Source organism: Limanda limanda, chromosome 3 (assembly GCF_963576545.1).
Source record: "Limanda limanda chromosome 3, fLimLim1.1, whole genome shotgun sequence".
In the NCBI taxonomy this organism is placed as follows: Eukaryota; Metazoa; Chordata; class Actinopteri; order Pleuronectiformes; family Pleuronectidae; genus Limanda; species Limanda limanda.
Window position 1 is genome coordinate 25,545,645 of NC_083638.1, and position 14,988 is coordinate 25,560,632.

Here is a 14,988-nt window from a genome sequence, read left to right on the forward strand (position 1 = left end):
TTCCACAAGGCTCACGCTGCAAGTCTTCTCCAACTCACTACACGCCACACGCTCATCTCCGACCCTGTCTCAGCGTGCATGTTGCATGTTAACCATGGATCCCATGTTCTGTGAAGTCTGTCGGCACAGATGGATTTTTGTTCTGCAGCACAGTCGGCTACAGGCGGCACATCTGATTCCTGAAGGATTTCCAGTCTGCAGGATATGAATGCAGAGCAGCTTTAGCCAGGAACAGGTCAGGTCTCACATTAAAGCCTCTGCACACACTTGTGAAAAGACTGATTTGTGTTAAAGAACTAAAGTGGCTGTGTTAACCTCAGCACTTCAGGAAACCAGGAAAATGTCTGAGGTCAGGCCGAGTGGTGCTTTTTAAATTAATGTTAATATTTCACCGCAATAATATGTACGATTCATAAAATCAGACCAATCGCATGAAGGTTTAATGAGGATCTCTTGTGCTTTTACATTACATTTTCAAAAACAGCAAACACAAATATGCTCGATATAAACTCTTTCTGTGTCACACACGGACACAGACACACACTCAAACACACACGCACACACTCCTCCTGGCTCTGAGTACCCTTGCCCCGAGTGCTCCCTCGCTGCAGTCTCCATAGCAGGCAGGGAGACTGTCTGAGTGCTTTGTGTTTTGCTGTAACACAGAGTCATCACTGTCAGAGTCATTGATTTGTCAACAACATTGTGATACACTATAGATGGATAATGGCCCATCTTGTGCACAGTTGTTGCATTTTTCTGGACAGCGAAGGAGCATCTGTTGTTTAGTTTTTTCTTCCTCTCTTTCCTTCCTTGTCCTCCTCCTCTTAAACCGCCCTCTCCACGACCTCCCTGTACACACACACACACACACACACACACACACACACACACACACACACACACACACACACACACACACACACACACACACACACACACACACACACACACACACACACACACACACACACACACACACACACACATCCTTGCAGTTTGAAAACAATAAAAGAAAAAGCAATGTGTCTTGTTCAGTTACTAAATAGCTGTCTGGTTTGTGTCTCCTGAGGTGGTTGCACATCAGTGGCTCGCCCATCTATCAGGCCAGTGCACAGCCCTCAAACCTCCAGGTATAAAGATGATAAATACCCCACCTCCTGAAAAGGGCATGCGGAAAAGATGGATGGATATGGAACGAGAGAGACAGTTACAGATATCGAAATGAACTGATTGTGGGAGAGAGAAAAAAAAACGGTGGAGTTGAAGAATGACAAGGATTTCAAGATGAAAGAAACTGAAGAAGAAGACAAACGACAGTGAGACAGGACGACCACGAGCGCACCAGGAACATCCGCTATACAGTTTATAAGCCGAAAATCAGCTTCACTATAACCTCAGTACAAAGACATTTACATTATATAGTTTTGTAATTTGGAACAAGTAAAATAAAAGGCAGTTATTCTGGTTTGGTCGAACTATTATTTGAGAAAAATATATAATTTGCATTAGAGAAATTCTTCAGTTTTCTCCTTAATCAATAGTTTATTCATTTCTACTGTGAACTTTATTATTTATCCATACTGAACAGTGTCAACTGTATGCTGTTAAACATATTTCACACATTGCGTATAAAATCTCAAGGTTGTGCTACTTTTTTTTTATAAAAAGCTAGTTTATCAACTGATCCCTTTTTTTTACCTGTAATAACTATCAGTTTACACAGTTCTTTCTATGGAACATCTTGGGAGATCATTTGTAAATGAATTATAATTTACAGACCCATAAAACAAAGTGTCTGCCGTTCCACTTCTTTCTAGATATGAGTTCTCTGCCTCCTCTGTCACATTAACACAATCTGATTGGCCAGTGCCTCCATTGCTGCATGAAAAGATGATAATGTGAGTCTGGGTCTTCTACTTTTAGCTTCACATTGATTCTTCATACGGTTTCAAATATCTTTTCTCTAGCCGAAGCAGAAGCCAGAAATCCAAACTCAAGTTTCTTCAGTAATTCTAGTCGACTTAACAACAAATGCTGTTTAATATTTATGTAAACTGCTAAAGACTTTAATTTAAATTTAAAAAAAGCTAAAAAAACAAGGCGATACCTACCATGACACATATTTTCAACCTCTCTTAAACAGTTACAATTAATAGTAATATTTGTGACTGTTTACCTGCTGATTATTGCTTTTTTACTGGACATTACTAAAGATTTAGATACAGTTTCAAGGTGCAGGCCAGTTTTGTAAATCACTACTTTGAAGCTTAAGCACTACTTTGAATTTAAGAAGGACTAACTTTGCGATGGAATGAATAAAGAGCTGATGCGAGCTGGTCCAGGCTGCCTGTGCTCATCCCCTATTCCCTCCTCTGTTTAATGAAACGGTCCTTTCTCCTCTTATCTGGGCTGTCGCTGCATGAAGGAGCTATCTGTTGTGTGATTGGCAGACGACTGCCTGCTGCCTCTGATAGCATTCCACTTTGGTTAGGTAAATAGGAACTTAACTGAACTGAGACAATTTAAACAGTCTAAATGTAAGGAGATTAAAACTGGCCAAACAGTGGCTGAGCACAGGGATGCATCACTGCAGGTTGTGTGCTGCGGAAAGAATGAGAGACGCACGCACACACACACACACACAGACACAGACACAGACACAGACACACACACACAGACACACACACAGACACAGACACACACACACACACACACACACACACACACACACACACACACACACACACACACACACACACACACACACACACACACACTGACACACAGACACACACACACACACACACACACACACACACACACACACACACACACACACACTGACACACATTTCGCAAAGTCAAACAGAAAGACAAGCATTGGACAAGCTCAGAAAAAGACACACAGGGCGAGAGGACTTGTAGAAGCAGCCTTTAGTTGTTTTTGATGCCTTGCTGCCCTCTGACCTACAAAATCATTGTCTGTGCTTGCAAAAGCTCTCTCTCTCTCTCTCTCTCTCTCTCTCTCTCTCTCTCACACACACACACACAAGCACACAAACAGATACAAATTGCATGAGGCAGGCAAAGCAGGATGGACCTGGGGACAAGTTTCCGCCTGGACGCCCTCATTTCGGAGCCGGTCTTGCTCGGCTCTGCCCACAGGCCTTTCCAAACTGGCCAGTCGAGTGAGTGACCTCCCCTGACTGTAACACTGTGTGGCAGGGGGACCTAGAGACAGATGCTGCCTGCCACTGGCATGGCGCTGCAGAGGAGATGCCATCCCATGTGCACACAGAGTGTGTGTGTCTACGAAGACAGAGGGAGACAGAGAAAGAAACCGAATGCTTGGCTGTTGGGAGGAAGAAGAAGAAGGAGGAGGAGCAGCGGTGGGTGTGTGGGGAGGTGGGTTGTAAAAGAAGAAATAAATCAAGTCAAAGCAATTTGTGGCAATAGCTGCTGCAGTGTCATTAGGAGTCCCGTCACGCAGCGGCTTCTCTTAGCAGTCAGCAGACGCAGGTTGACAGCAGGCCAAACAGGAATTTTAATCCCCCCCCCCCATGTCTCACAGCTCCCACCTCAGATACATTTCCTAACCACCGGGTCAACCTGCCAGCAGCAGCCTTCACCCTCATCCTCGACACCGCTGAACCTTCATGGATTTAAAAAACTACTTCCAGTAACATAATGTGTAACATGCAGGCTGCAACAACATGCTTGAAAAGGTTCAAACCTGTTTTCTAAATGTTTGAATTCTTCTAATTTCCCTTTTAGTGTAAACTGTGTATTCCTCTGTTTTGTAATTTGAATAAAAAAGATATTGATTTTGTAAATAGGGATGATGTTCAAAGATTTAGCTCAATAATAAAATAATAAGGAAAAAGTCATTTAAATCATATATTGAATAGCAAAGATCAGGTCCTTTCATTATTGATCGAGTTTAAAAAAAACATCAGTTTATTTGAAATGGAAACAAATCGTGCTTTGCCTCTTTTAAGACAGTTTTCAAGTTAAATTCTACATTCATTTTTGCAGCCTGTATACAAACATGTGACTGTTTTTAAAGTCACTGCAGAGTTTGCCTTTAACCCACTATTGTCACGTTGCCTCAGCTTCTGCCTTCTCTATAGTTTCTGACATGGTTCACGTGTGAAGTCAACAATTTCAGACAGTTTGATACAGTATATCCATGTTAGAGAGATGTAATGGAGAAAAGCAATCGAAGAAGGTAAGTCAAAGATGAAGTTGTTTTTCCTTTCACAATGAGTAGAAAATAATAATCAATACTAATCTCACACAAGTAAATAAATAAAAGTGATAATATGACATGATTGATGTGAAATAATTCATAAGCGATGACATCACATGGTGCATTAAACTCAAAAACAATGTTTCCTCTAAACACACTAAAATAACATCTCCTAAAAGAACCAGCAAATACAAACATGAGGGATCTTCAGACCAACAAATCCACATCAGTTTTCTGAGAGGGAACAAGCGCACGCAGACATGTTGCATTGTGGGAGGAGGAGAATGAGGTAATAACGTCGCCCGAGCAGCAGAGCAGGCCGGAGTAATGCTGCACATTTCTCCTCACAGCTGCCACTTTAATGAGCAGACAAAATGGCCACTGCTGAATAATTAATATGCGGGTCCATTAACAAGGCATTAGAATGCATTCTATGTCTTATTGATTTTTTTTTCCTGACTTCTTTTTTTTTTGAAAACTTTTACTCCATCCGTAGACCACTCTGCATCCGGTGCTGGCGCGAGTGAAATATGGCTGCTGCTGTTTAAATGTCAGCTTTGTAATTACACGTGGAGCCACGCGATGGGCAATCCCCCGGCCTGAGGGCCTCTGATTTATGGTCAGGCACTGATGCTAACAGCACAGACACACACAGACAAAATGCATTTGCACATAAAACATCCTACACACTCCCAACCCAAACACAGATTACACAGCTTTCTATTTACTGTATGGAGTTTATCCATCAGGTTTATGCTTTTACATATTTATTGTAAACTAAATAGTCAGTGCCATCAATCTGGTGCTTTTAAATGTAGGGGACAACATGCATTAATCAGGATGTCATTTATTAATATTATATATGTTAAGATAAATATTCTGACATCTTAACATTAATATAATTGTTGTTGGAAAGTTTGTGTGTGACCATGTGTCTCTTTTGCACAGACACATGATTTTTTAAATGAATGTGCTGACTAATTCATGTGTGGTATGTGCCAGTCACAGAGCAGGTAGCCTGTGTTATATGTCTTTAAATACAAAATATATCTTTTAAAGATGTCATAAAGTTTTGAAAAGAAAATCGTTCTGTCTTGGCTGGCTGTTTGTCCTACTGTTGTGAACACGATATCTCAAGAACACCTTGAGGGAATTCCTTCATATTTACTTCAAATGTTCAGTTAGACTCAAAGAAGAACTGATTATATTTTGGGGGTTGAAGGTCAAAGGTCAAGGTCAGAGCAACATGACAAAAACATTTTTTTTGCCTTATGAATGGGTTTTCTTAAAAAAGCCCGGAGAGAATCCTTTCAGGTTTGTCACAAATGTTCACTGAGGCTGAGAAATTAACCATCTGTGCCCCAGACTCAAATGTAGTGGTCAAAGGTCACAGCGACCTCATATGAGGGAGGCATACAACCACAGGCCAGTAAACCTAGGTTTGATATAAGTGGAAGGAAAAAAAACAAATCAAAAATTGTATGATATCAATGCAATGTTTGAAAACGGTTTACCTCTATGTTATATTTATTTGCAGCTAAGTCCGAATGAACATCATTCATGAAGTCCAAATTTCATATATTCATTAAGTTCATATTTTATTCAGCTAAAATAAAAAAATGTAATATCTTATCTGGTTTGAGCTACTCAAATGTTTGTTGCGTTAAATTTCTTTACATTTTTGGACTCCTGGTCGATGGGCACTTTTCACCACTTCTACTGGTGATCGACTAAATGACTGATCAATAAATCCCAAAGTAATCAAAAGTTTAATCCATAATGAAAACGATCATTGCAGTCCTCGGCCTTTGTTGTTACCTCAGCGTGAAGTCAGATATTGGTAAGAAGTCGCTCCTCTATCCCCAGTATCTGCTGCACTCGCCTGAAGTAGAGTCTTGCACCCCCCCCCCCCCCCCCTTCCTCTTCCCAGTGCTTTTTTGCTCAGCGGTCTAACACACTCTAGTGGCATGTGGGACACCCTGGTTCAATACAGCCTCCCTCATGCACTCCGCCCATCAGTCAGATTCTAGGCGCAGATACCTGCTGGGAAAACCAATCTATATCTGCACGAATGGAGGAGAGGCGAGGCCAGATCAATGTACAGATATTGATACACGCAGCCATGCAAGGAGACTACACTCCCTCTGAACTCATTCTCTCTCTTACTGAAAAGATTAGGAATTGAGATGAACTGCTGAGTAAGGTGTGTGTGTGTGTGTGTGTAGATGACAAAAGAGACTGTACCACACCGGCAGATACCACAGATAGAGCAGGGAGAAAGAGGAGATAGAAGGAGGGAGTGCAGACGCGTTGTAGAGACACAGATTACCACCACAGAGCTCAGTAATGGTGTGAGCGGAGCACGTCAATAATAAATACCTCCCATTACACCACAGTGGACTGCTGCATCAGCCTGTACCACACGACACCTGCCGGCTCCCCCATCCACCTCAAATTACAATGATGCTCTCCCACTGAGCGTCTGTGGAAGGACAACACCCAGCGACTGCATCAAAAACAGACAGATTTACAGCGCGGCTATGCACAGATAGGCTACATGCATAAAACCACACCTGCGGCTGCGGCACTGAATTCATTTTCCAGCACAGAGGTTGAGCGTCGGGGTTTGATCCCCCCCGACGACTCCCCATCGGGGTCGGGATTTTTTTCTCTTTCCTTCTCCTCCCTCCCTCCCTCTCTTCAAAGAGACGAGGCTTGACATCCAGGTGTTTTATAGTATTTGTGGCTCTGATCATCCATCAAGCCGATCGATCACTCTCCCAGCAGCTTTTATTAATGATCTTGTCAGCCGGCCCGCTCTTGGGTGCAGCCGCTTGTCCAGAATGATAGATCATTAGCTAGTCTGCCTGCTATTTATTCTCTCATGACCTTGTCTCTCTCCATTGTGGAGTGGGCCGAGTTATGAGAGCTAAAACATGATAATTCAGTATTGATTCTGTATTTTTAACTTTTATTTCCCCCCCAAAAAATTTAATTTTAACTGCACATCCAAAGACACAGATAGAGATGAGGAAAAAAAAGCATAACAAATATTTACTTGGTAATATCATGATGAGATATTCCAATACAAATAAAAACTAGAATGTTACTCAGAGCACATGGCTCCACCAAGTCCCAACAGTCCCCTTAAATTCAATCAAGATCCATAAATGATTCCCTGGGAAATCAGAACAAATTTAAGGTCTTTGCCCTATCGCTTAAAGAAAGAGAATAAAAATTCCTGGATCCGCACTAAAATGTAATGGGATCTTCAGAGCCATATCGCATCCTTCCACTATATTTCCTAGCAAACTGTAAGTTTTGGAATAATCCTGCTAACTAACAAACAAACGCAGTTGAAAACACAACTTTGCATGAGGAGGTAAATATCACAATGCCCTCTGAAATGTGACGTCTAACATCCTCCATCTTAAACGATGAGATGAATAAAAATAACCGAGTCATGAGGGACAGAGGGGAGAAGAGAAGAAAAGAAAAAAGAGGGATAGAAAATGTGAAAAAAGGTCAACAGAGAAAAAAAGGCAAAGAGAAAGCAGAGAGCGAGTCAGCAGGAGATTCACAGGAACGGAGCCCGAGGCTGAGCCAGTGAGGTGTAAGTAGCTTTAGAATAAACATGAGCTCCATGTAAACAACAACCTGCCACTACAAGCATCGGTTATGTACCCACACGGACCTGGTGGGTTCTGGATTCACTGATGTGCATTTGAGTGTGTGTGTGTGCACTGTACACTCAGGGTGTCCCCGGGGCTGAGGAGCTCTGCCTGTCATCCTCCGATCACTCCTCCCCTCCACCCACTTACATGCATAAAGCCTGTCATGTTGATCAAGTAGCTGCAGGCCCGGAGCCTTTTGTGACTGTCAAAAGTGTGCACATGTAAATGTTTGACTGTATAATTGTAGCTTGATATTTCTGTTTGTGCCAGAAATGTACAACAGAGCAGCAGCGTGTAAGAGCAGAGGCCACCGTGTGTCTGTGACTCACTACTTCACTCTGACCTGTTTATTATGCAGCCGGTGTTAAGAAGAGACGAGGGATGAACTTCTTTCTTCTCCAGAATCATTCATGACGGACGGCTTTCATGTTCCGCGGCAGGATGACAGGCTGACGGAGACCTCTGAGGAGCCGGAGCAGCCGAGGATGACTTTCAAAGTAACACAGTGTGTATGCGCAAGACTGAATTCAAATCCTCCGAAAGCAGCGAACACATTAATACAGCGTCACCCCTCTGCATCGGCTGTAAAGTTTAAATATTCATTTTATTTCAATATTAAATGTTAATTATTGCATCTCAGGGCTTTACATGCTGCAGGTGCTGGGCACATTTCGGAATTGTTGTATTCATATAGTGACTCAGGTCACAGAACTTTACTCTCGATGTTCCCAGAGCTGCACATAAGAAAGGCAAATCATCTGGATCTCCCCATGGTGTCTGATGGCTGCAGTATAAGTTATAAACTAGTACGCAATATGTTCAAGTGCAAATTTTTCAAGTATTCTATTAATTAGTTCCGTGCTGATAAGATTGACTCCACTCTCATGTCTGAGCAATAAGATACAAAGCTTATCTCACCCCCACTTGTTGAGAGTATCCCTCTGCACTCCTCTCTCTTCCTCCTGTTTCCCCTGTTTACATGTTTGTGTGTCTGTCGTCTCCGGGTCAGCTCCTCATGAGACGCAGCTGTAAAACCCTCTTCCCTCCAGTCTCCAGCAGATTGTTCAGTCACCAGCGGTGGTAGAAACGTCACAGCTACACTTTGCCTTTGCTTTGATGCTTTGCCAATCGGCCTGCTCCTGTTAAACACTTGTTTGCCTCTGCCTCAGGTTCACCCTCCCCCCCCACCTGTGCCTGTGACCAGCCACGTCCAGCCTCTCCAGCCTGCCTGGTTTCAGAACTCCTGCTCAGACACAACCTGCCTGTCCTGCTCAGTCAATCACAACCACGTCTCCTGTCCAGCCGACCAGCCGGGGATCTGTTGCTAGTTTTTACAATAAACACTTGAGCCTGTCTTCTGCCAAGTGAGACAAGGCATTTAAAAATCGTTAAAACCAAGACTGGAAACTGGAAATAGCCTGATTCAGTTCAAAGGTAACATGACCATCCCCACCACCCACTCCTGGTGTGAAACCCCATGTGGTGGTAGAGACAACTTACATAAAACCTCTTCAATCTGTAAAAATAACTGTACATCAGGAAGCTGTGGTTTCACTGCTGGACTGCCTCTGGGCCTGGAGCAGCAACTTCTCGGTTCTCTGTATCCTCTGCTTCCCGTCCTTCTGCTGAGACAACTGACTACACACAGGAACGAGAGGGCTACAGACCCTTTCACCCATTCATGACAAACCTATCTCTGCATATGTGCAAATATTTATTTTATATTCCATCAGCTTGAATTGTGCCTTAAATCCCAAATTCCATGTGTTTGACAAAAGGTATCAGTGCCGGGTGAGGGTGTGTTCCTGGGGATCAGAGGGACTCTGAGGCAGCAGGTTTAATGAGAAGACGCTGGTTGCACATGTGGTTACACTCAGCTGTGACGCCGCAGTGCACTGAAGCATCCCTGTACACGTCCACATCACCACAACACGGTGGGAGGTTAAACCAGTGGAACACCCCCCCCCCCCCTTAGCTTCCATTAAGTTTCTCTTCACCGGCTTTTTACTCTGAAGCACATTTTTCACACAGATTTTGTGTTTTTCTATTCATACTGCCCTTGTGTCCTTTTTTTCTGTTTGTCAAGACTGAACTATGTGCCCATCGGTGTCTGTCCGCCCTGTGAGCCGCAAGCTGTCGAGCGTTCCTGTCTGCCTTCGACCAGGTGCATGCTGGGATAAGATTCTGAAAGGCGCTCAGAGAAAATGAATCAGTGATTGAATGAGCTGGCATTCAATCAGTGCGCTGGATGTCATAAAAAGTGTAATTCTCTTTCCCTCCTCTGTTGTCCTGTGATGCCGCCTGATTCATGTTCCCAGATGATGGATCCGTCATCTGGACAGGAGGCGAAATTAGTCCAGAGGAATAAATCTCACTTTCCAAGGAGGTTTACATAAAAAGTGAAACTGCGCCATGAGAATACCAACTTCTCCTCTATCTCTTTGTGACATCACCTGCTCTTTGAACCTTTTCTACTCTACAGAACAAACAAATACAACCTCACCGGTGTCCCCCATAACCCCCCCGTCCTCAGGACCCTGGGGGCCAATAAGCAGCCATCTGCAGACAACTTCCTCCGCCATGCTCCAGCGGACTCAGGCAGGCAGGGTTTGAATGTGTGTTGGGAGAGAAGAGGAGCGAAAGGGGGTGGGGGGGCGGGGGGGTGGAGGTGGTTCAAGGGCACGAGCGCTCCGTCAAGCTGGAGTCGAGGGAATATCTCCACCAGCTTCACCATGAGCACCGGCCGAGCACTGGAACCTGGTCCTGAACACCCCCCCCCATCCAAAATACATCGACTACAACTGTGCAGCAGCTCCACACTCTTCAGTTCTGACCCTCAGCCGCGGCCTCAGCGTGGCAGCCCCCCCGCCCCTGGCCCTGGCCGACTCCCAGCTCGGGCGTGGGTGGTTGGGTGGGGCGGCGAGGGATGGGGGGGCACGGGAGCTGTCCTCTGGTGCTCCTGCAGCCCTGCCTGCTCATCCATCCTAGCCTGCCAGCCCACAGATCGATAGCTCTGCTCTCTTAATCAGGTCTCTGGTGACTGTGGGCGGATGAGCGTGTGTTTTACTGTGTGTGTGCGTAAGTGTGTGTGTGTGTGTGTGTGTGTGTGTGGACGGGCGGTTTTATTGGCCGAAGGTTTTTGTGTTTCTTTCCTTCTTCAGTTCTCTGGCTGTTCATCACATCTGTTTATCTCAACCGTATTTTCGAACGGCCTCTCTTTCCCCGTCTTCATCTCCATATTTTTTTAGCACATCACTTATTCAAAACCACACACTGACTTTTTCTTTTGCATTTTCATTTCTTTCATCCCCTCCTCCTCTCAACTTTCTCTAGCCAGCTCTTGTTAAGGCTCCAATCTCTGACAGTCCTGCTTTATGTTTTAACTCCTCTCTCTCTGCCTTTCTTTCATCTTTTCATGCACTCTCTGTCTATTCTGGCTGCTCGCTGGGGCTCATTCAAAAAGAGCCTCGCAGTCAAGTTCGTCCTGTTGCTTTTGCAATCTGTTTTGACTTGTGATGAAGAAAGAGGAGGTGAAGTGTCTGAAGAAGCGGAGATGAGAAAAGGACGAGAGGTGCGAAGAGCGAGCGCAGAGAGAGGGTGAGTCAGATGGAGAGCAGGGCATCCAGCTGTGGTGTTGTGCCTTCAGGCTCTCATCACACCTGTGTAACCACAGCTGCACACACACACACACACATGTAAGAAGTCTGCAAGAAGCAAACAAAAAATAACACTTTTGAAATCTATATTTTATAAAAACTTTTTTATTTTTCAGATAAACATGTCAAGTGCATCTGTGTGTGTGTGCAAAGAAATTAATCTTAACCATGTTTCCCGCTGATTACATTTCAATGTTTCCTTTTCCAGCCCATTCGTTCGGGTGTAATCAACCACTTCTACCAACAAAATGAAGTGATCACACCAATAAAACATCTGAATTTACAAATAACAGAACCCTTAGCACTCTTTACCAAGAGGTACCGCTGTGTTGAACTCTTTTCTTGGAAAAGTTGGACTTCCTGCGCAGGGTTTGTGGATTTTTTGATCAGGAGTCAAAGCAGACGATCTGCTGGGGGACTCTGAGGAGAGTGTATCAAATAGTTTGTCCCACTTCTGTACAGTTTACACACTGTAAACAGAACAATCTACAAACTGCACCAAAAGTTTCAAATTAATTTCATTAAAGACGAAAAGATTAGATGATGTAAGAGCCGTCTCAGTTTAAAGTAATTACATTTAACCTCTACCAACGGGTTCTGTTTACGTCTGCATGGATATGTCTGTAATTAAGCAGGATTACGCAAAAACTACTAAATGGATTTCCATATATTTTGGTGGAAGGTTGTGGAATGGGTCAAGGAGAAACCCCATTACATGTTAGTGCTGATCAGCGTTGGATGCAGTCCTTTTTTTCAACATTGGAAGATTTGCAACAATTTTAGTGGATTTCTCAGAAAATAATTCAAAAATCAATCATGTTTAGGAGGCTGATATTTATGAGTGTGCGCAATTTTGTGCAGATCCAAATAAAAAAATGGATGATTTGTTGGTCAACAGTTGAACACACTCTTATAAATCAGGTGTCTTTTATCCGTATTATGTGTCTAGAGTATAGACTTCTGTTTCCAGTATGAACCACTACATAGTCTAACCCTGGTTATACAGTATTGTGGCAAGAAAAGACACTGCTTCCAATGCAAACCCTACAAAAGTGGGTCATATTAGGTTGCGTCTGACACATCCATGTTGGTTAGTTAGAATTTTGAATCTATTTTTGAAGCAACATCAGATGATTTTTCCATCAGGATTCGATCTGTTTAAAATTCTCAAAAAAATACATATCAAATAGATTATTTGACATGAAGGGATCTCAGGATAATTGGCATTCAACACATTAGAATTAAGTAATTCTGTTATTGTTTATCCATTATTCTGTATTTCCTGCACTTGTCTGTGATATTTGAATCTAAGAACCGGATGAGAGCAGCCAGGAAGTGACCAGGAACCTGTTTGTTGTGGTACACATGGAGGTGACTCGGTCAGTGGAAGAAGTGTCGCAGCAGGTCCTTCTTGTTGACCTTGCCCATCTGATTCCTGGGCAGCTCCTCCACCAGCACCAGGCCTGTGGGGATGGTGTAGGCAGCCATGTGTTCCCTGCAACAAACACTGGTGTTAGTAAACTGATGACTGTTTACTGCAGAAACGCACAGACTAAACTAACACAAGCACGCACGGGGACACACAGAACACGAGCGGATGCATAAACGTGTGCACGCCGGCACATAGGCAACAACAAAAACAGAAAACAACTGCAACACAAAGGCTCGCCCTGTGGCAGAGCAGCCGAGATAAGGAAAGAAATGTCCTTCATACACTCTGCAGCTCTCCTCCCTTCTATCCCCAATTCGCCTTCCAGACACAGACAATTCCCTTTGTGCAAAACAATATAATCACTGTGAGATGAAATAAAAAAAAACAACTAATAATAAAAGGAAAAACAGAAGGCTGAGATAATTAAAAGTGTTTTATTTTTTCCGTTTTGAGTGCATGGTTGTTACGTCAAGTCCTGAAGCCTGAAGCTTTTTTTTATTATCTCCTAACCTAGTTTGTTTGTTTGTGTGCGTGTCTGTGTGTGTGTGTGTGTGTGTGTGAGTGCTTGTGGTGTGAGTGTGCATAATGACTCATGTTGCTGCCATCAAACACTACTTTTAGCAGATGTCTCTGTCCCTCAGTGAGTGAAGTGTGAGCGAGTATTTGTACACACATCCACATCTCTGTAATGGGGCTCGCTCGTGTCACAGGTTTCTCGGGGGCAGCGTGTTGGTGCGTGCGTGTTCGAGGCTGCGTGGGGCGAGGGGGGGGTGATGGAGATCCAGACTGACAGCTGAAGCCAGGGCACTGAAGAGTGAGCATCCATCTCCTTGTTTACGTCTCTTCTTATCTCCCTCTCCTCTACACACTGGCCTCGGCACAGGGCGCTGGCACTGCCTGTCCACTGGCAGCACCCGTGGCTGGAAACACTGGGTGTGTTTGTAAGTGAGTGTATGAGAGTGTGTGTGTGTGTGAGTGTGTGAGTGTGAGTGAGAGTGAGAGTGAGTGAGTGAGTGTGTGTGAGTGTGAGTGTGAGTGTGAGTGTGAGTGTGTGTGTGTGTGTATGTGTGTGTGTGTGTGTTATCCTGGGTAACAGGCAGCAGCAGTATGACCAGCCGAGCAGTCCACAGCAGTAGCATCTAACACCCCCCACACCATATGTAGCCCACAGCGTACACCCACCCACCCACCCACCCACCCATCCACTCAGGTTACGAGACAGGATAGTGGAGGAGACAAAACGAAGAAAAAAAATATTGGACAGATGAATGGATCCATATTTTATGAAAACGAGGTAACAGAAGGGTAAAAGAAAAGGAAGAGGGGTGTGTGTCACTGTGGAGTGGAGGGCAGCGTGTCAACACTACCTGTCCATGTTCCACAAAACAAACACTGCTGACATTTAGAGGGGGGGGGGGGGGGGGGACAAAGCCCACTGTAACTATGGTTTGTTCACTTCTCGCACATATTCCTCTTTTTCATCGCCTGTCTTTCTTTCAGCTCGCCTCATTAGTCCATCTCTGGCCTCTCTCTCTCCCTCACATCCTCTCGTATTGATCTGAGGACTTCAGGGCCGGTCGCTGGGGGAGGGTGTGCTGAACTGCTGGAAGAGCATTAGGAGCCTTCATTTGTTTACCGCAGGACTGAGAAAATTGTCTTCTGGAATCACCGCAATAAGACAGGGTCAGCAGTCTCTGGCAGTAACGGGACACAGCGCTTCTTTTTTTTTTTTTGCGTTTTTGTTTTTGTGAATTCAGGATGATGGATTGGTTGCAAGTTATTCAGGTCACTGTCTCCACTGGTGGTACTGGTTGGAGTCCACCTGCTGCCACAGAGCACTTTTAAAGGTGGCAGGTGGTCCAGTGGTTAGTGGTTTCATCCTCACTGGTCATTCATACCAAAAATAACAGAAACACAAAAGGGCTGCGCTGGTGTGTACGTAGCAAATATTTGGTTTCATGTACTAGTGAGATCA

General features: G+C 44.2%; 1 protein-coding gene across 1 annotated transcript in view; it reads right to left on the minus strand.

Annotated features, from left to right (window-relative positions):
- Nucleotides 1-11,670: 11,670 nt before the first annotated feature.
- acsf3 (acyl-CoA synthetase family member 3) overlaps nt 11,671-14,988 on the minus strand; it is a 28,453-nt gene continuing 25,135 nt past the window's right edge. The window contains exon 10 of the mRNA XM_061068926.1: nt 11,671-13,076. Coding sequence (XP_060924909.1) covers nt 12,962-13,076 — 115 coding nt within the window. The 3' untranslated portion in view covers nt 11,671-12,961. The remainder of the gene's footprint in view (nt 13,077-14,988) is intronic.